We start from the raw sequence: 19,021 nt of genomic DNA, 5'->3' as shown, positions 1-19,021 counted from the left end.
CACCAATGCAAGAAGAAGCTGCCGGCTGTGCAGTCTCGTAAGGCAGCTTGTGGCTTTGCTAGGGTCTGCATTGCACGGGCTTAAGGGAAAATCCAGGGACTGGGACTTCTGCTGACGTCAGCCAAGCCCAGCTCTTCAATGTTAAGAGTTTTCCTGGTCTTCCTAGTTCTTTTATTTTTGTTTTTTTTTTGGTTTTAACATCCTTCAGCCGGGTTGGAGGGGGAGCTGAAAGCTGCCAGGCTGTTACATCCTCGGGACAGGGAAGAGCTCAAGTCAAACTTGATTCTATCTTGACAGAGTAAATCGTGGTTGAAAAAAATAGTTGCTGGTGGAGGTGTGAGTTAGGAATAACAGTGGTGCTACTGGTTGCCCGTGGGCACAGGCACATTCCCTGGAGCTTAGGGCAGGGCCAGCCAGCAGCTAAAAACCATCTGAATTTTCTACAAGGAGAAATGATGGGTGAAAGCCGGGTGTGAGGCAGTACTGATGATGTCCTGCCTGGGACCTGCTCCCTGTGGAGCCCTGGAGGTTCAGGAGGCAACTGAGGAGTAGGGGCTTACCGATACGTTATAAATGAGAAGTGTGTTATAAATTCTGGGTACCAAAGCAAGCAGGCAGTGCTTTCCCAGGTGGCACTCTGGGGCTCTGTGCCATGCTGCAGTTGCACTCTGGGGCCCTTCCCAAGATGTGTCTGCAGTCCTGGGGGCGAAGGAGCATTAGCCAGACTGTGCCCAGGCACCCCGTGCGTCATCCCAGGTGATGCCCGGCAAACCACCTGGCTCCCGGTGGCTCCGTGGCTGAGCTGCGGGCTCTGGGTGATGGCTGCACTGGTCGCACCCCCTCGGGACTCCTGGCTTGTCATTTCTTCCACTCTGTCTTGTCTCTTTCCTTTGCACTGTTAAATCCAAAGGCAAGTAATACATTGAGTACCGAACACTGCCCCGAAAAATGATCTGCTCCGCCTGGCCAGGTGCTGAGATGGCATTTTTTGCCTCTGGCACACGCATGGGATGTTGACAGCTACAGCACCGCTCCAGAAACGCCCATCACTGCCGCCTCGGGTCAGGCTTCCCAGACTAATCCTTCCCTTTCTCCCTCCAGCTGCCGCCTGTGAGTTTTTGGACATCGTGGAGTTGTTGCTGAAGTCAGGGGCCGACCCTACGCTCCGGGACCAGGAGGGCTGCCTGCCGGAGGAGGTGACAGACTGTAAAGCCATCAGGTCAGCTCTGCAGCAGCACACCGCTGGCCAGACCTAACCCGCGGCCAACGCGGTGCCCAGGACAGAGATGCTCCGCAATAACGCCCCTTCTCTTCCCCCGCTGCCCTCCGGAACACCTCAGGATCCGAAGGGGAGCTTTTAGAGCACAGGGTCTGGGTGGGCTCGCCAGCACCAGAGCTGGCTGGCTGAGCGCATATCCTGAGCAGGATGGGAGCAGGGTTTTGCATGTTCTGACATTTATCAGTATTTGGGGGGGTGGGGGGGGGGTGGGGGGCAGCAGGGGAGGGGGAGAGGGCCTCGAGAAGGCCCCAGTTACTGGTTTAACATATTAAACACAAGTACTGGATCAGATGTCTCACCTGTCAGCCTGTGCTGACTGGTCGGCTCCTCTGTAGGGAGGGCTGCTGGGCCAGGTGAGATGCTCATCTCTACCATTTGGTTGGGTTTTGGCTTATTTTCTTTTCCCGTGGGTCCAAACAAAATATTATAAATAAAAGCACAGTGTTGGGTCACAGCCTCTGTGTGTTTTTCATGCAGGGAGTGGCTTGATTCCCCAGAAGCAATATAAGGGTGGGAGGCAGCTCAGCGCTGTCACAGCCCTTGGAAAGCTCTGCTCCAGCCCTCATCCTGGGAAGAGGGGACTACAAAAGGCAGCAGGGACACACAGCTGTCTGTCCGTCCCTCCGGTTCACACCTAACGCGTGTAAGATGAGTGCTTTATGGATAACCAGCCTCTCCAAGCTGACAGGACTTGTACCACATCACACAACCACTTTGCTGAATTAAACAGCGTTAAAACTCCACCTCCATCAGCAGCTCCGGGTCCCCCCCGTCACGTGCCAGTCCCCAGGGTGGCTCATTCAGGGCTGGGGTTTTGTAACAGCTGGGCACAGACAGAAACTTGCACTTGCCCTGTCACCCTGTGGGCCTGTCTTGTCATTTCATATTCCTCCCAGCTGGCCAAATACCCAGAAAGTGAGAAAGATGTGCGAAGCCTGGGGTGCTGGAGTGAGGTGGGATGCTCGTGGGGCTTACTGCTTCCTCATCGGGATCTACTGGGCTGTGCCGGTGGGTCCAGGGGAGCTGCCGGGGATGGGGTTGTACTTTGGGCTTGGCAGGGAGGGAGGCTGCGGTGTCGGGTGGGTGGACGTGGCAAGAAGAGGCTGTGCCTTCCCCGTGGGGCATTGCTGTGCCGCTTGCTTTTCCCTGGACAAGGAGATTTACAGCCTGGGGGGAGTGTAGGAAATCTCCATCACTGTGATGGGAAGCTGCTTGCCTTTCTGCAGCACTTCCAGCCTCCAGAAAAATAAATGGGAATGTTCCCTCCACTAAGGACTGGCTGGGCAGGAGGCACACGTGGGTTTTGGCCCCTCACGGCAGCGGCCGGGCTCCTGCCAGCTTTTGCTGACACGGAGGAACGGCTGCACTGGCTTCAATGCCACCAGCAGCCAAAGCACCACCACGGCACGGCTCACACACGCGAGGCGCGGGCCAGACGTGGTGGTGAGGACAAAATGGCTTAGGTAAGTTAACGGGCTGTATGGGCCACTGTATTGATCACATCAACTTATTTCCCATTAATTTAATATTGGAGGGGTCTGATGGACTGGGGAGCCGTGGTGGCAGTCTCTGGTGCTTTTGCAGAAAAAGAAAAAAAAAACCCACAAACCAACCTTTAGGGCTTTTTCTGACGTCAGTAGGAAACTTGAGGTCTAAGCCTGCTCCTTACAAACATCCCAGAGAAACTGCCTTCCTAGCTGGAGCTTGGATGGCCAAAAATAAAATACCCCTTGTGCTTCTGTTCGCAGCCACCACGCACACACCAGCCCCTCTGTGTTGGAGGACGATTTGCTGCCCAGTGGTGACAAGGGGCTGGTGAAACAAGCTGGCAGGGAGCTGGGATGCGGAGAAGCATCACCTCGGTAGCATGAAGCAAGCTGCCAATGATTAATGCTCTCCACTAAACGTCAGATTGCAATATTTTGGGTCCCTACGGGGCAATGCTTACCCGATGGCGGTGATGCGACAGCCCTCTGACCCTGGGGGAAGGCAGTGGCTCCTGCTCTCCTTCACCCTGTCAAGGGGCTGGTGGTGCCTGGTCCCACCGCAGTCACAGCACGTGCGGTCAGAATGCAACGGGTGCCGACAGCAACGCCGGTCGCTTTTGCATCCAGATGCGGATGAAGCAAAGACACCAACCCCAAAGCTGGGGGGCTCCGCCTGGAGCTACCCCCCTGCCTGTGGGATGGAGATGTGGTGGCATCAAGGTTAGGGACAAGCGAGGCCACCCTTGTGCAGTGCCATAATGCACAGCCACCGCCTGGCTTGATGGACAGGCTGGGTAATAAAAAAAATCTCTCTTAAAACAGGGATGGAAAGCGCTGCCCATGCTTTCAGAGAGCACGTTGGGGGCTGAGCGCTCAGCCCTGGAGATGTTTATAGCACTTTAGGTCCGTTTGTGAGGTTGGAGCCTTTCCAAAAAAAAAAAATATATAGCGGGGGGGGGGGGGGGGGGGGGGAGGAGAGAAAGACATATATTATTGTTTATAATCTGCTTTATTCAGCCAAACCTTTCCCCAGCAGCCTTGCGGATTGCTGTTTAAATCCCTTAGTGCCTTTAACTACCGATACAGAAAGTGGTTAATGTGCATTCGCCCTAAGCTTGGCATCTACTCCAGGAAATCACTTTAATTGAGAAGCATTAAATGTTAAAATGATTAAAATACAGAAAGCCAACACACCGGTGCCTGTGGAGGGGCTCAGACCCCCGCCCCGGCATGGCTCTGCCATCTCACCTGTGCCCGCCGAGTGCTGTGGTGGTACAGCCGGGCGACAGCGGTGGGCACGCTGCGGGCATCGTGGGGTGCCACGTGGCAGGGCTGGAGCTGCCCACCCCAAACCCACCCACCTCTCCATGCCCGCATAAAGCCAGGGAACGATGGCCATGTCGCTGGCCATGTCGCTTGTCTCATTCCAGGGATGCCAGCTCCTCCATCCAGACAAGACCCAGGGATCCAACACCAAAGAGCCGATGGTGCCGGGGCAGGTGATGCTGCTGGTGGCTGCTGCCCTCCCATAGAGGAAGAAAATCCCAAAGACAGCAGCTGCTAAAGAGCATCCCGAGTTTATTTGACATCGCTTTCCCTCAAGGCAGAGGGGGTGACCGTACACATCTCATGCCAACACACCGGAGGCAGGGTACAAAAGCAACGCCCTGGGTGCGAATTTGGGGGAGTTTGGGGCGTCCTTTCTCCCCAAAGACAGGGCAATAAATAAGGTTTCATTCTTTGAAATTTTTTATTATTATTATTATTATTATTTTTGTTGGGTTTTGTTTTTTTTTTTCCCCCCAGGAAACAAGACTTTCACTTTCTGGTACTGTACAAAATTTACACAGCAAGGGGAGGGGGCGTTTGGCCTTGTCAAAGGGGGGTGGAGAGCAGTGGGCATGGCTGCCCCCGTCCCCCTCCCCACCAGCCGTCCACGCTGCCCGGCGAGGCCGGGGGCTTGGCACAAAGCAGCACCCAAGGTTGCAGGGGTGGGGGTGGGGGGAGGCACATGGGTGCAGCTGGGGCGACTCCTGCAGCACCAACACACCCAGCTGGGGGGGCAGGGAGGGACAGGGACATACCAGTGATGTGCTTTCTTGTGTGGCATAATTTTTTTTCATTTTTCTTCTTTTTTTCCCTTTGCCTTCAGAGCCCCCCCGGCCTCTGGCAGCAGCTGGCTAACTGGATCTGCCCGCAGCCCTTCCTGAAGGGCAGGCGGGATCATCAGCATCACCCCAGAGCTGGGGGGAATGGCAGGGACCCCATGGCCAGGGCATCCCTGTGGGCCTGGGGCAGAGCCCGGCACACCGGGCAGCAAGCATGGAGCTGGGTTTTATCCATTGGGCTGAATGCTTCAGCCTGGCAAGGCTGGGGGTGTGGGGGAGCTGGGCCGGTGGGTGTCACAAGCCCAGGGATGTAGGTTTTGAGGAAGGGGCTGGAGGCTGGTGCCAAAACCACCTGGGTCCTCCCCAGCTGCCTGCACCCACCTTTGGTCCTGTCAGCCCCACAGCCCTGAAGGAGGTGGGTAGCCTATTCCATGGGGGTCTTACACCCCGACACCGTCCGCTCCCCACCGCGTGGGTACTCCTGCAGCTGATGAAATGCTCTTTTTCCCTCTTTTGGGGGGAATTTTTTGCAATACCCTCAGATCAAACATTCCCCACCTCTCCTGCCCCCCCTTCCCCAGCACCTGCAGCGGCTGCCATCCACGTGCCAGCCCTGAGCATCCCAGCCCAGCCCAGCCGTTGGGCACCCTGGGCTGGATCGAGGCTTTTTTTCTTCTTTAATTCCTCCCCGACACACGACCAAGGTAAAACCCACAGTGATGCATCGTAAGCGCGCCCGTGCACCCAGTGATAAATCGCGGCCCCACAGCCACCGCACGACGGCTCTGCTCCCACCAGGCCAGGAGCGGGCGGCATCGCCCCCGGGCAGCGGGGCAGTGGCCCTGCCCGGACAGGTCCCCAGCCTCGCCAAAATAAATGCTTCTACAATATAGACTTTTTCTTTCTGCTGAGGCTCCAGGCAGCGCCGAGTCATTTCAACTCCATATCGAAAAATAACTCTTGAAAATAGCAGCGGTGCTCAGCAGGAGGGGTGCGGGGCTGGCACGGGCACCGGGATGGACGCTGCCATCCTTGATTGTCCTTCCCTCTCGCCAGCCCACACCGTTACCAGCGCTGCACCGTGCCCCAGCCCTGCGCCGGGGTCCTCGCCGTGCATCCCGTGCGCCAACACCTCTCTTGTGCTTACACCCAAAGGCATCTGTGCCCCCCGCCCCAAGCACAGCCACCCCCGGCCATCGCCGATGCCGCCCCCCCCTCCCTCCAGCCCTCCAGGGCCCATTCCCATGGGAAATCCTGGAAAGGTCAACCAGCGGCGGGTACCCTCAGTGCTGAGCTTGCAGGCTGGGGAGGGAGCGAGGGGGGCCGGGGCAGGGGGCGAGCGGCGCTTAGAAAGGGGGGTGATCCATGTCGTCCAGCCAGGAGGCCGGGCTGGTGGGAAAGTCTGGGTACCCGACGCTGCTCCCCGTGGAGATGTCGGAGGTGGGGCCCCCCCCCGGCCATGGCCCGCAGCGTCTGACTCACCCCCTGCGCCCCGTGGGCCACCAGCCCCAGGCTGCCGTCCATGGCGTAGTCCAGCCCGTTGAGCAAGGGCGGGTGGGACGGCAGGGAGGAGATGGAGGACGGCGACTGGGGGAGGCCGTAGGGACTGCCGTCCCGCAAGTCCTGGTACGACTGTCCCGTCCCCTCCATGGAGAAGCCGCCGTTCAGCAACTGTCCGCCCGCCACGTCCCCCACGGTGCCATATACCCTGTTGGTGTGGCCCAGCTCGGAGAGGATCTGGTCTTCTGCCGGGGAGAGGAGGGAGAGCAGAGGAGGGGGGTCAGCGCAGGGGGGAGCCCTGCAGCCCCCCCGCCCCCCACCAGCACCCTGCTCACCGCGGAAGCTGAGCTCGCTGTCACTGACGCCGCAGTCCTCGGCCGAGCTCTCCTTCTCCAGCTTGCCGCCCCCGCGGCTCCGCTTGACGCTCTTGTAGAACTGCCCCCAGCGATGCCGCCCCGCGTCCTTCTTCAGCCGCTTCTCCTTGGCCCGCCGGTTCTGGAACCACACCTGAGGCGGGGAATGGGGACATGGATGGCACCCTGGCTCCTCTGCATGCCAGCACCCCTGCAACCTCGCATACCAGCACCCATGCCTCCCAGTATGCCAGCGTGCCAGCACCCTGGCATCCCTCCAACCCAGCATGCCAGCACCCATGCAACCCAGCACCTCTGCAACCCGGCATGCCAACACCTCTGCAACCCAGCTCCCACACACCCATGCAACCCAGCACGCCAGCACCCCTGCATCCTGGCACGCCAGCACCCCTGCAGTGCCTCATGCCAACACCCCTGCAAACCAGCATGCCAGCACCTGTGCAACCCAACTCCTACACACGCATGCAGCCCAGCACCCCGGCAACCCAGCACCCTGGCAGCCCAGCATCCCAGCATGCCTGAATCCCTGCAACTCTGCATGCCAGCTCCCACACACCCCTGCAAGCCAGCAGCCCAGCAGCCCTGCAACCCAGCTCCCCGACACCCATGCCACCCCAACACCCCAGCACCTCTGCATCCCCTGAAGACTGGCACCCCCTGCAACCCAGCACTCAGACACCCCAGCGGGACCCCTGCGTCCCCCTTTGCTAGGGGCAAGGTGGAGAGGGGCACCCCCACGGCCTCACCTGCACCACCCTCATGTCAAGCCCAGTCTCGGAGGAGAGCTGCTCCCGCACATGCCGGGCGGGCTTGGGGGAGTTCTTGTAGGCGTTCTTCAGTGTCTCCAGCTGCTTGGCCGTGATGGTGGTCCGGGGCCGCTTAGCACCTGCCTCGGAGTCATCTGCAAGCCAAGAAGCTGGTACCAGCCCTGACTGCAGCAGCATGAGCAGCCCCACACCTCCAGCCCACACTGCTGGGGAAAAGCTCCCCAGAACTGGCTGCCTCAGAGCCCGCAACAACACCTTCCAGCAGTGACACAAACCATGGCCACCCCTCGGTGTGATGTCCCACCTCGTAGCCCTTTCAGGGTGCCTACCGTTCTGCTTGGCAGTCTCGTAGTCCTCCTTGCAGACCAGCCGCCCGTCCTCCATCAGGTAGAACTCGTCGCCAGTGGCCAGCTGCCGGCTGCAGATGATGCAGGCGAAGCAGTGGAGGTGGTAGACGAAGTCCTGGGCTTTGCGGACCACCTGGGTGGGGGGGATGCCCTGCTGGCACGCCGTGCATTTGGTCCCGAAACGTCTGCAAGGAGAAGTGGGTGACCCTAAGTCGCCCGGCAAGGTGGGCTTCGCCAGAGATGGGATGGGGACCAGGAGACAGGGCAGAGTTTAAACCAGCAATCAACCTAATTATGCATGACACTTCACACGGCAGGGGTTTATCTTCTTCAGTGTGAAAGACCAGCCTAATGGAGCTGAGGAAGGTTTGATTTTAATGGTTCTTTTAACTAATGCTTATAGGCTGCCTGATTTTCCCCTGCAAGGACAGTACATATTTCATCCACATTAATACCAAATAAATTAATTACGCCGCCCCGCTAGCATGATGAATCCCAGATTAATGCAGAATGATGGGGCTCTTACACCATAATGACAGCCCGATGGGTGCATTGGGTGTGCTGGCTTGGGGTAGGCGTGGGGCCAAGCAAGTCCGCCAACACGGCTGCAAGGAGCGTGCAAGAAGTGTGCAAGGAGCGTGCAAGAAGTGTGCAAGGAGTGTGGAAGCAGCACACAAGCAGCCATGCAAGAATGGGATAAGAACGCGGAAGGAGCAAGCAAGAATGGTGCAAGAAGCTTGCAAGGAGCATGTAAGTATGGTGCAAGAAGCGTGGGATCAGCATGCAAGGACCACGTAAGAATGGTGCGGGAAGTGTGCAAGGAGTGTGCAAGAAGAGTGGAAGAAGCATGCAAGGAGCGTGCAAGGAGCATGCATCTCGCCCAGCAGCCCCCGCGGATGGCAGGCACTCTGCTGCAGAGAGCCTGGGGTGCCTGCCGCTGTGGGTGCACCCCAAGCTGGGTGCCTGCGTGGGTGCAGCCGTGCCCTGGTGGGGGGCGGTTGCCCCTGTAGCCATGAAGGCTGACACCCAGGTGACACCCGGTGTAAACTGAACTAACAGCACGTGGGTGACACGTGCCACGAGGGGGTGGCAGCACGAGAGAAAGTCAAAAACGAGTGGACATCCCACTGGTGGTTCCAGCAGCAGATGCTGTGGGCTTTGGGGCTGGCAGGGGAAAGATCCCCCCCACCTCCCGCTGGCACCACAAGGGCTCTCCTGGGTCTCCCCTGCTCCCCCCAGCTCCCTCAAACACCTCATCAGTGGGGCACTGGGACCCCACGGAGCCACCCAGGTGTTGCAGCAGCAGCTCAGGCAGCAAAGCTATCAGGATAAATTTGTCCCCTACACCTTGAACAGACCCATCTGCTTCAAAGGAGGTGGCCCAGCAAAACCCAAGCCCTTTGGTTCCCTGCCCCAAAAGGGGCAGGCAGTGGCATTTGGGGGTGCCCAGGGGGTACAGCCACCCTGGGCACCTCTCGCTGCCCCCCTTGAGTGTTAAACATCCCCCATCATGTAAAATCACCCCCCCGAGCCCCACAGCTGCCCGTGCCCTCATGCCATCCAGAATGCCAGGGCACAGCCACCAAAGCTGGGTCCCCACGTCACTCAGGTGTCACTCAGGGACGGGTGGCAGGCACCCCGGAATGCGTGGCACCAGCGTGATTTCAGCAGCTGTCCAAAGTGGTGTTGGAAGCAGAAGGCAAGGAGGGAAATCCTTTTTTTTTTTCTTGTTTTCTGGGCTTCTATCCTAAAGGGAGAGTCCCTGGACATCTGCTGGGGAGACCTCAGCTCTCCTGGAGTCAGCTGGGAGGGAGGGATGGGAGAGGGAGAGAGGGAGGGATGAAGGGATTGAGGGAGGGATGAAGGGATTGAGGGGACAGAGGGAGGGAAGAAGGGGTGAAGGTATGTACAGAAGGAAGGATAGGACAGACAGAAAACACCTTTCTGTGCCCAAGGCTGAGACAGTGCACTCTGATACCCCCATCCTCCCTCTGCCCATCCACCCCCGCCTCACCCAGCACTCCTAAAGCCATGTTAACACACATCCCCCAGCATCCCGGAATATTTCCACACCAGCTGGGAATAGCCAGAACCAGGACAGAGCTGCCTGCAGCTGAGGACCAGGAACTATGATTTGGGGGAGGAAAATAAAGATAAAAAATAAAAAAACCTGGTCTTTTCAGAAGCAGCTCCTGCATTGCAAACCTGCCTCTGAAGTTGGTCTTAAATCCTCATGTCTCCCGCAGGTTGCCTACCCCAAAATCAATGAGCGGTTGAAAGAAAGGTGAGGTGAGCGCCTGAGCGAGCGCTGAGATGCTATTGATTGGCACCAAATAATCCAGGCAGGACCTCATCTAAGAAAGTCGCTGATCTTTCAACTCTAATTAACATTGATTACCCGCACCTTTTGGGCGACTATTTAAATGACTTGGAGATTAATAGGCTGGAAAATATCAGAACTGAAGTGTTATTACTCAGGCTGTAAGCGGCTGCTTTGATGGCCGCACGCTCCCCAGCTGGGGAGGAGGAATTCAAGCTGCATCCTTGGCCCTGATGGCTGGGGGTGGGGGTGGGGAGAGTGGCACGTAGGAGGCCAGGGATGGGCAGGCAGGGAAAGCCTTGCCCAGGGTTTTGCACCGGGTGTAATGGCCATCAGTTGGTTAAGCCAGCTGGCCGGCAGCGGGGAATGATGTGGAGAGCCAGCACAGCTGGGAAAAAGCAGATGATGGTGCGGGGAGGTGGCCCCTGTCCCTGAGGTGCTGCAGCTGCTGTTCACCAGGGCCCTGGCACCTGCACCCGGGCAGCAAAAGGCACCTGCTGGCCAGGATCGGGCCCCCTCCCCGCAGCGGGGGCGAAGACAGCGTTTCACCACCGGCAGAGCTGTGCCCAGCCCTGCTGCAACACCCCCTGCCATCCCCTGGGAAAACTCCCAGGTTTTGCCAGCAGCCAGGGACCAGGGCATCCCTGCTGAAAAGGCCGTTTTTAATGGGAAACAGGTTGTCCTGTCCCACGGGAGCAGGGAAATGCCGAGGCTGGGCAATCGCACAGCTCGGAGGCAGCTGCCAAAGAAATCAAATGAGGTTTTCACGCTACTGGGAGCAAAAAAAGGATTAAAAAAAAAAAAAAGGAAAAGAAAAGAAAAGAAAAGAGAAGAAAAAAAAAAGGTAAAAAGATGAAGGGAGAGAAGCAGCATCAGCAAACCCCGGCGCAGGCAGGAGCAGGCAGCGCTGCCGCTGCCTTGTGCGGGTTTCTCCTGCCCTCTAGCTCCGAGCAGAGCCGGGGCCACTGCCGAGCCACCGCAGCTTGCCACCCCACGGGGCTGGAAACCCGCACAGGGGAGGGACAGGGGCATCAGGGAGATGTGGGGCTCTCAGAAGGTTAAAGCCCAACAAACAGCATCCAGCCTGCGGCAGCTATAAAGCACCAACATTCCAGTTATTTCCATAAGAACGACAAGAAAAACCTCAAAAAAAATTATAAATTTAGATTTTGGGGAAATTCTACTTCAAAATAGGTTGTGTCTGTCTGCTGCGTGGGTGGGAGATGCTGCTTTCGGGGGGCTGTGCCCCCAAGTGGTACTCACTTGAAGAAGTCCTCCTTGCAGTAGACGCTGCCGGCCCGGGAGAAGCAGCGGTCGGCCAGCTGCATCTGGCAGTCGGCACACTTGAGGCAGGAGCTGTGCCAGTGCCGGTCCAGGACCTTGAGGATGAACTTGTCCAGGATGTGCTGGTTGCAGCCGGCGCACTGGGGGATCTCTGGGCAGGGGGAGAGAAGAGCAGCGTCAGCCCCCTCGGTGCTCCCAGCCAGCCGGCATGGCTAGCAAAGCCCTGCGCTGGCACATGCCGGTGCTTTGCAGGGTGATGAGCTGCCACCCCTCACCTCGCCGGTGTCCCGGCACACCTTCCTTTGCAAACCTTTGCCAAAATCCTCTGGGATAGCAAAGCCCACGGCCCCACCAGGCAGAGACACACACACATGGTGCTTTTTCCTTCTGCACCCCATTTTTCAGGCTCTGCCTTGCTCCCCTGCCACCCATTTCCCTGCCTGCCTCTCACTCCCTCTGGGCTGGCATCCCCCAGCCCAGCCCCCCACCAGGGACACGGCTTGCTGCTCCCCGCAGCCACCCCTTTCCCCCGAGGCCAGGCTGCCGTGGTGACCCAGGGGTTCAACCAGGGGGTCTCTGCCATGACCCAGGGGTGCAGGCCACCAGCCACCTCCACCCCACCTGCAGAGGCAAGGCCAACGTCTCTTCCCCTCCGCTCCCACTGCACCCCAAGGACCACGAGCCACCCGTGCCGGCCACGCTGCTCCCCCCCCAGCAGCCTGCAGTGCCCCTCGCCCTGCAGTGCCAGGGCACCGGGGGACTTTGCATCCCCACGGTCCAACATGCCTTTGGATCCCAGTTTTCCTGTGACAGGGGTAGAGGGTTTCTGCCTGCTTTCTCCCATCCAGCCAGGGTGTTACAGACCCCTGCCGCTGGAAAAGGCTGGAAAACATGGGCTGAAGCAAGGCCATGCTGGACCACAGCACCAGTAACCGGGGACAGCAGGTCCAGCCCCATCCAGCTCCCTACAGCACCCACACTGTGGGAGGATGCTTGGAGGACGAAGGCTTTTCCTAAGGCAAGGTGTATATACCCAGCCACCCAGGCTCTGCCTATAGATGGACAACTTCTATAGATCTGGAGAGCTGGATATTTATCTCCCTCTCTACCTGCCCGTAGTTGAGAATAAACAGGAGGTGCTGTAAAAGTCTGCAGGAGAAGATTGCCCGGTAAAAGCCAGGCACAGAATGCTGACACGCATGCATGAAAGCAGATTGATTTTGGGGGGGAACCCCCCCACCGTGCCCGGAGCTAGAGCCTAAGAGCAGGAGAGATGTTTATGTATAAGGGCTGCCTCCCTCCTGCCAGAGAGCGGCTGACAGTAAATACCGGGGGGTGGGGGGGGTGGGGGGGGGTGGCGAGGGGGAGGCGGGATATTTTTTTTTTATGGCTGCTACAAGTGCTGGGGAGGCTCGGGGGACTCTGCTGTCCCCAGCCGAAGTGGCCGAGCAGGGTGGCTCCTTACTGACCCGCGGGAAGCTGATCCCCGCGCCCAGGGGCTCCCAGCGCCGGCGGCCAGGGGAGGGGACGGGGGGGGATAGCCCCCTGGCCGGGCACGGCGTGGGCAGGGGGCTCGGCAGCGGGGCACTGCACCCGGGGCACAGGGAAGGAGACTGGGAAAGGGGGGAAAGCGGGGGGAGAGGGAAAAGGAATGAAATTAATCAAGGGAGGAGAAGGGGAAAGGGAAAAAAAGGAAAGAAGGGGTGGGGGGGGAGAGGAAAGAAGGGAGAAGGGGAAAGAAAAAAGGGGAGAGGAAAGAAGGGGGAGGAAAGAGCAGGAAGAGGAAAGAAAGGGAAAAGAGGAAAGAAAGCAGGAGAAAAAAGGGGAATGAAAGGAGGGGGGAAAGAAGCAAGAAAGGGGGGGAAAAGGGAAGAAGGGGGAAAAGAGGCAAGCAGGGGAAAAAATAGGAAAGAGGAAGAGGAAAGAAGGGGAAGAAGAGGAAAGAAGGGGAGGAAAAGAGAAAAGAAAGGAGGGTAAAAGAGAGGCAAGAAAGGAGGGAAAAGAGGAAAGAAAGGAGGAGAAAAAGAGGCAAGAAAAGGGGGGGGAGAGGCAAGAAAGAAGGGAAAAAAGAGGCAAGAAAGGTGGGGAAAAAGGAAAGAAAGGAGGGAGAGAAGAAAGAAGGGGAAGAAGAAAGACAAGGGGGGGAAAGAGGAAAGAAAGAGGGGGGGGAAAGGAGGGAAACAGCACGGGAGAAAATTGTTACAGCCTCGAATAACATTATTTATAAATACTTTGGGGTACTGACACGTATCTCCAGTGAAGGCAGCTTATTTTATCATTCACAAGGTTAGATAGTTACAATCCCAGTGCCCTTCAGCCCATATTTATTGCTGGCATTTAAGCCTGTGTCGCATTAACAACAGTAGAATAAATTTAAAAATAAAAAATAAAAAAAAATTATCTACAGCTTCCATAGGTCCCTCTTCTCCTTCTTGCTCTGAAAATACCTGGCTGCTTCGCCCCCAGCATGCTGCTAGGAGCGGCACCAGGGCTGCAGGTGGGCAGCAGCCACATTTTCCGTATTTCATTTGTTAAACCTGTTTCGGAGCGATGTGGAAGCCGCTGGCACAGAGGATGGCACGCAGCAGAGCATCAGCCCCGGGAGAAGGTACATTCGGTGGCATTGCAGAGTAAATATTTCTTATTTATTTCATAAACACGTATGCACGCTTGTGAAACATGTTTTATATATAAATGGTTATTTATAGAAACGTGTGGATGCATATACATCTACAAACACATACTCGCGTGTATATGTGCGTATATACACACACCCACAAGCTAACAAACAGCTTTTTCCTTCCCAAAAGCTTAATTTCGGCAAGCAAACAACTGCAGCAGATAATACAATATTTTCCCCCACGTTTCCAGAGAAAAATGTGTGTGGGTTTTTTTTAACAAGAGACATATTTTTTGCATTCGATCTGTCCCTAGATGTACGGCACCAACCAAATGCACACAGGTTTGTGTGTGCACGCAGCGATGGGCAGAACTCGCACCCGTTTGGCTGCTTTCCCCTGTGCATTGACAATAACAATAATAATAATAATAATAATAATAATAATAATAATAGGGGGAGCTGCTGGGGTACCAGGAGGTGTCCCAGCCAACCCACTGGTTTGCTCAGTGCATGTAGAAAAAAAATATCTAAAATACAGCCGCTGCGCTCTGCTTTGTGCTTTGCAACGGAGGCGGCTGCGCCGGGGCCAGCGCAGCGCTGCCACCCTGCCTGCCGAAAGCCTTCCATTTATTTTACTTGTTTTAACTAAATTATTTGCTATAATAGGAATAATGTTAATGGCGTTATATGTTGCGTTGGTGCCTTTGCCCAACAGCAGCTCAGGGCTGGCTCTGCGTGCAGGGCGCTTTGATAGATGCTCCGACAGGCAGACCTACATAGGGGACAGCCCCACGGCCCCCTCCTCTCCACCCCGGGGACATGGGGACCACCCCAGGGATGCAGCAGCCAGCCCTAGTGCAAACCGCTGCCGGGGCGGCGGGCGGGTGAGGCTGGGGGTGTCGTGTCCCCCCCAGGGCGATGTGCCGGGGAGGAGGACGCGCAGCCAGTGTGCATCCCTGCATCCCGCCGGCGGCTGCCCGGGCAGGATTTGGCCGTATCCCATTCAAAGCCGTTGCCAGATCTGCAATCCCCCTACAGCTTCAAGCAGCCCCCCAGGCTCCGGGGCAGCCGAGCGATGGCCCAACACGGTGCGCCGGGATCCGACCCCCGCCTGCAGCGCGGCCGCCGGTGCCATGATATATTAGCGACGGGTCCAGCCTTCCATCCCTATCCCTCCCCGACGAAAAAAGAAAGAAATAACGATGGAAACGAAACAAACTGGCGGGTGGCCTCAGAAATCCCTCTGAAATCCCAAAAACCTCGGAAGCCGAGGGGGGAGGCGGTGCCGGGGCAGCGGCCGGGGAGGATGCGCAGCGCCGGCTCCGCACCACCCCGGGCACCGGCTGGCGAGCTGCCCCTTCTCTGGGGTTTGGGGTGCGTTGGAGTGTGTTTTATTTTTCCTTTTCTTTTAAGGGGAAGGGATCGTCACCCGCGGAAACGAAGGTGCTGCAGAATCGGTACCGCGGCAAATGCCGGTGGGAAACCGGAGCACAAAGGCGGTCCCGGTCCGGCGGTCCCGGAGCCTGCACCAAACATCCACGGAAAGCACCAGGTCGGGGACTCCCCAAAAAGACTTTCTTGGGGGGAGGAAACCTCATTCCTTTACATGCAAAAAAACCCTCCGATTCATTTCTCTGCAGCGCGCAAACGACTTTCCCAGCGGCGATTAATCAACTCCCCCCCCAGCCCGTTGGCCAGAGGCTGGCGGCACCCGGGCACGATTCCCACAGGCTTTGGCAGAAGTTTTTGCTTCGGTGAGATTTGCAAAACAATATTCATAAATAATATTGGGAATTATATTTTTAACAATTCCGCCTGCAAGGCTGAGCAGTAGCGAGGTTTGCCCTGGGAGGCGGGGGGGGGGGGAGGGGGAGGCTCGGCTCCCCAAAACCTTGCTGAGGAGGATGCTGTAAGAAACAGTCGCTGCTAATAAATAAACAAAATAATGAAGCTGGGCAGTGGTTAAATAGCGAGGAAAACCAGCGATTTAATAGCGATTAGATATGAAAATGTCACGTATTTTCATGGCGCACACGATGAAATACCGAGGTGCTGCTGGGGGTGGGGGTGGGGGGGGTAACCCCGGCGCAGGCAGCGGGGCTGCATTCCCTGGGGAAGGTGTTCCCTGCCCGGGGCCAAGACCCCCTGGCCCGGAGGGGGCCGAACACACGTGTAAGGGTGCAGGATGAGGCCTCAGGCGCGTAACGCGGAGCCGGGAGCCGGCCGCGGGCGCTGGAGCTGCCCGGCGGCTGCGGAGCCCTGGAAACTTTTCCAGCAGCCCCCTCCCCGACATGTTTTGGTCCTGCCATTAATTTTGAAGCTTAAATAAATAATAAGAATCGGATCTGGTTGGATTGTTTCCTGGTAATTACGGATACGGGGTGCAGAAACGGCAATGTCACGGGCAGGGGGGGCTTGGTGGCACCCGCGGGGGCCAAAGCAGGGGGCTTTGCTGGGGCGATTGCTGCTCCAGGGTGGTCGAGGCACCTGTTTTCTCCTTAAATCAGTGGGGCTGCGGGGCACCCTGCGGCTGGGAATCGGGGCCGTTATCCGGTGGCAGGGGGACGGTGGGGACCCGGCCGTGGGACAGACCCGGGCTGTCCCCGCACCGGCTCCGTGCTCCTGACGGGGAGGTCTCCTCCCCTCTGCTGCGGTGAAATCCGGTTGAACGTGGCTGCCCGCACCACCCCCCCCCCGCGGCCTGGCAACGGGGGATAACGGGGGCGACCCCCCCGCGGCGAGGCAGGACCGGCCGCTCCCCCGGGCAGCAGCGGGCCGGGGCACCGGCTTCACCCCCCGTGGAAATACCCACGGAAAACGAATTACAGCCGCCGGGGGGGGGGGGCGGGGGCCGGTGCGGGGCACGAAACGGCGGGGGAGGCTCTGGGGGGCAGCGGCAAGCAGCGGGGCGCAGCCCGGACCGCAGCGGGCAGGTGGTCGGGATGCGCACGCCCCTGCCCGACCCCTGTGTGTCCCCCGAAATGCGGCCGGACCCCCCGGCACAGCTGTCCGCCCCCAATTGGCTCGGGCCCGGCTGGCCCCCCCGTGCCGCCGGGACCCCTTCTCCTCAACTTTGCCGGTGCCTGGGGCGGGGGGGGGCCGAGCATCCCCTGGCTGCCCCCGCTCCGGCCCCTCGGGGACACCCCGGTTCTCGGGAGCCGTTTGCAAACGGGGAGAAAGAATAATAACAATAAATAATAAAAATAAATAATAATAATAAATAATAACAACAACACCCGCGCATCCCGCGCCGCCGCCGCCCACCCGAGCAGCCCCGGGGCCGGGCCGGGAGCGCCCCGGGGCCCGGCCGCCCCCGCACCGGCTCCACGCGTCTATAGGGGTGGGGGTGCCCACGGGCTCCCCCCGCCCAGGGCTCGGCCCTATAGAAAGGAGGAAGCCACCGGCCCCTATGGCTGACAGCCGGCTGCCGGCGCGTGCGTCCCGCAGAAACACGCGAGGGTCCATACACCCGTGGGATCCATACACACACACACCCCCCGCGTAAGTGGGTACATACACCTCCCAGACACGCTTATACACCCCTCCGCAGCGCCCGCGAGCATGTGCCTTCACACGAACACGCTACCTGTAGCTACAGGGCATATATGCGCACGTATAGATTATATAGGTGGGTTTTGGCTAGACGCAGACACGGCGGCATCGCTCCACGGGCCGCGCGGAGCCGAGCCGGGCCGGGCTCGCCGTCCCACTAAGGCGCCCGCACACCCGCGGGTCCCTTTCCACCGCTCGTGAGGCGCTGCCTGTCGCGATAAACGATATAAGCGGGGAGTCGTGCGCTTCGGGCCGGGGGGTGCGCGGGGGCGGGCGGGTGCCGGGGCCCCACACCGGCACACACACACGCATGTACACTTGCACATGCATTTGCACACACGCAGCCGGCGGCCGCCCTCCCCGTCGGAGCCGGGCCCGCACGGCTCCGCACGGCTCCGGCCGCTGCCCGCCCGCCCACGGGGCACCGCTCTGCCTTCCGCACGCTCCGAATTTTTACGTCTATTAACAATTAATCAATTAACACTGCTACACGGCGGGGGGGGGGGGCGGGGAGCAAAGGGGAGGAAAAAAACACCCCGGGGCGGGAGCGGGAAGCACCTGCCCAGCCCGCAGGGCGCTGCCCCGCCGGCTCCTGCCCGCCTTGCCCCGCCGGCCTGGGGCCGCCTTTGCGGCAGGGAGCGAAGGAGGGAGAAGAGAAAAGCGTCCTTACGTTGCACCGGCACACCGAGGATCTCGGGAAGCCCCTTGACAGCCCCTTCGGCAGCGAGCGCGGAGCTTTGCATCATTTTATTGGCCCGGGGGCGGCGGACGGGAGAGAAGAGGGGAGGGAGAGATGCGGCCCGGGCCGGCGGAGCCCCGCGGCGGGAGGCAGCGCCGTGTCCCGCGGGCGGTGCCGGTGCCGGTGCCGGTGCCGGCCCGGGCGCGGCGCCGCAGCTGTGCCCGCCAGCGCCGCCCGCCTCCCATTCATTCACCCTGCGGGGAGCGCGCCTGACGTCACCGCCCGCAGGGGGGGCGGGGGCGGGCCGGGCCACTCGAGGCCAATCGCCGCCCGCCCCAGGCTGGAGGGGGCGGGGTCTTCCGACGAAGGGGCGGGGACTGTGGGGCGGGGGCGGGGCCTGCGGGAAGGGGTGGGAGTTAGGGGCGCCCTGCGGCCGCCAGCGCACCGCGGCCGAGCTCGGCTTCGAGCGGTTGGCGCTGTCGCGACAGAGTGCTGTCGTGACCGGGAGCGCTGTCCGATGCCAAGAAGCTCTGTTCGACGGTACCATTGGTGGTACAGAACCAAGAGCCAAAGCCCCCGTCCCCGCTAGCGGGACTCAGGGACCTTCTCCCGCTCCTGCACACCGCCCCAGCCCTGTCCCACCTGCCGCGGGGATGGGGCTCAGCCCGGCAGGCACCCTCCCCGGCGGACATCGGCGTCACCAT

At 59.2% G+C, this 19,021-nt stretch overlaps 2 protein-coding genes across 3 annotated transcripts in view; one reads left to right on the top strand and one right to left on the bottom strand.

The window, feature by feature from the left end:
* The window catches only part of ACBD6 (acyl-CoA binding domain containing 6), an 87,987-nt gene extending 86,254 nt beyond the window's left edge, over nt 1–1,733 (top strand). For both annotated transcript variants that reach the window (XM_055815452.1, XM_055815449.1), the window contains one exon: nt 1,102–1,733. In XM_055815452.1, coding sequence (XP_055671427.1) covers nt 1,102–1,256 — 155 coding nt within the window. In that variant the 3' untranslated portion in view covers nt 1,257–1,733. The remainder of the gene's footprint in view (nt 1–1,101) is intronic.
* A 2,045-nt stretch (nt 1,734–3,778) lies between these two features.
* LHX4 (LIM homeobox 4) lies at nt 3,779–18,474 on the bottom strand. The gene is given in 7 exon segments (XM_055815818.1): nt 3,779–6,328; nt 6,330–6,619; nt 6,710–6,881; nt 7,495–7,649; nt 7,845–8,047; nt 11,446–11,617; nt 18,309–18,474. Coding segments are annotated over 7 exon segments (1,176 nt in total). The 5' UTR covers nt 18,385–18,474; the 3' UTR covers nt 3,779–6,220.
* Nucleotides 18,475–19,021: the final 547 nt, after the last annotated feature.

Source organism: Falco peregrinus, chromosome 10 (genome assembly GCF_023634155.1).
Source record: "Falco peregrinus isolate bFalPer1 chromosome 10, bFalPer1.pri, whole genome shotgun sequence".
Classification (NCBI taxonomy): Eukaryota; Metazoa; Chordata; class Aves; order Falconiformes; family Falconidae; genus Falco; species Falco peregrinus.
This window is presented reverse-complemented; position numbering and strand designations above follow the sequence as displayed.